Source organism: Pygoscelis adeliae, unplaced genomic scaffold (genome assembly GCF_000699105.1).
Source record: "Pygoscelis adeliae isolate BGI_AS28 unplaced genomic scaffold, ASM69910v1 Scaffold314, whole genome shotgun sequence".
NCBI classification, from domain to species: domain Eukaryota; kingdom Metazoa; phylum Chordata; class Aves; order Sphenisciformes; family Spheniscidae; genus Pygoscelis; species Pygoscelis adeliae.
In genome coordinates this window covers 2,078,574-2,078,795 of record NW_008824668.1, presented here as the reverse complement: position 1 = coordinate 2,078,795, position 222 = coordinate 2,078,574, and the positions used below count along the sequence as shown (strand labels likewise).

The following is a 222-nucleotide window of genomic DNA, read 5'->3' as shown; positions in this document are numbered from 1 at the left end:
GCTGCGCGCCACGAGCTGCTGGCGGAGCACGCCCCGGGGCCGGGGCTCTCACCTTGTGGAGCTTCCACATGGCGCCTAGCGCCTTGACTTCGTGGCTGGAGTGCTTGCCCTCCTCCAGGCACTGGTAGCAGACGGGGCTGCGGCAGCTCACGCAGTACATGCTGTAGTTCTCCAGGTCGTGCTCGGCGCACGTCGGCAGCTTGCGGCCGCCGCCCGCCCCCT

At 70.3% G+C, this 222-nt stretch overlaps 1 protein-coding gene across 1 annotated transcript in view; it reads right to left on the bottom strand.

The window, feature by feature from the left end:
* Window positions 1-222, bottom strand: part of TRIM9 (tripartite motif containing 9) — an 82,237-nt gene that overhangs the window by 68,348 nt on the left and 13,667 nt on the right. The window contains exon 3 of the mRNA XM_009322955.1: window positions 53-220. Coding sequence (XP_009321230.1) covers window positions 53-220 — 168 coding nt within the window. The remainder of the gene's footprint in view (window positions 1-52; window positions 221-222) is intronic.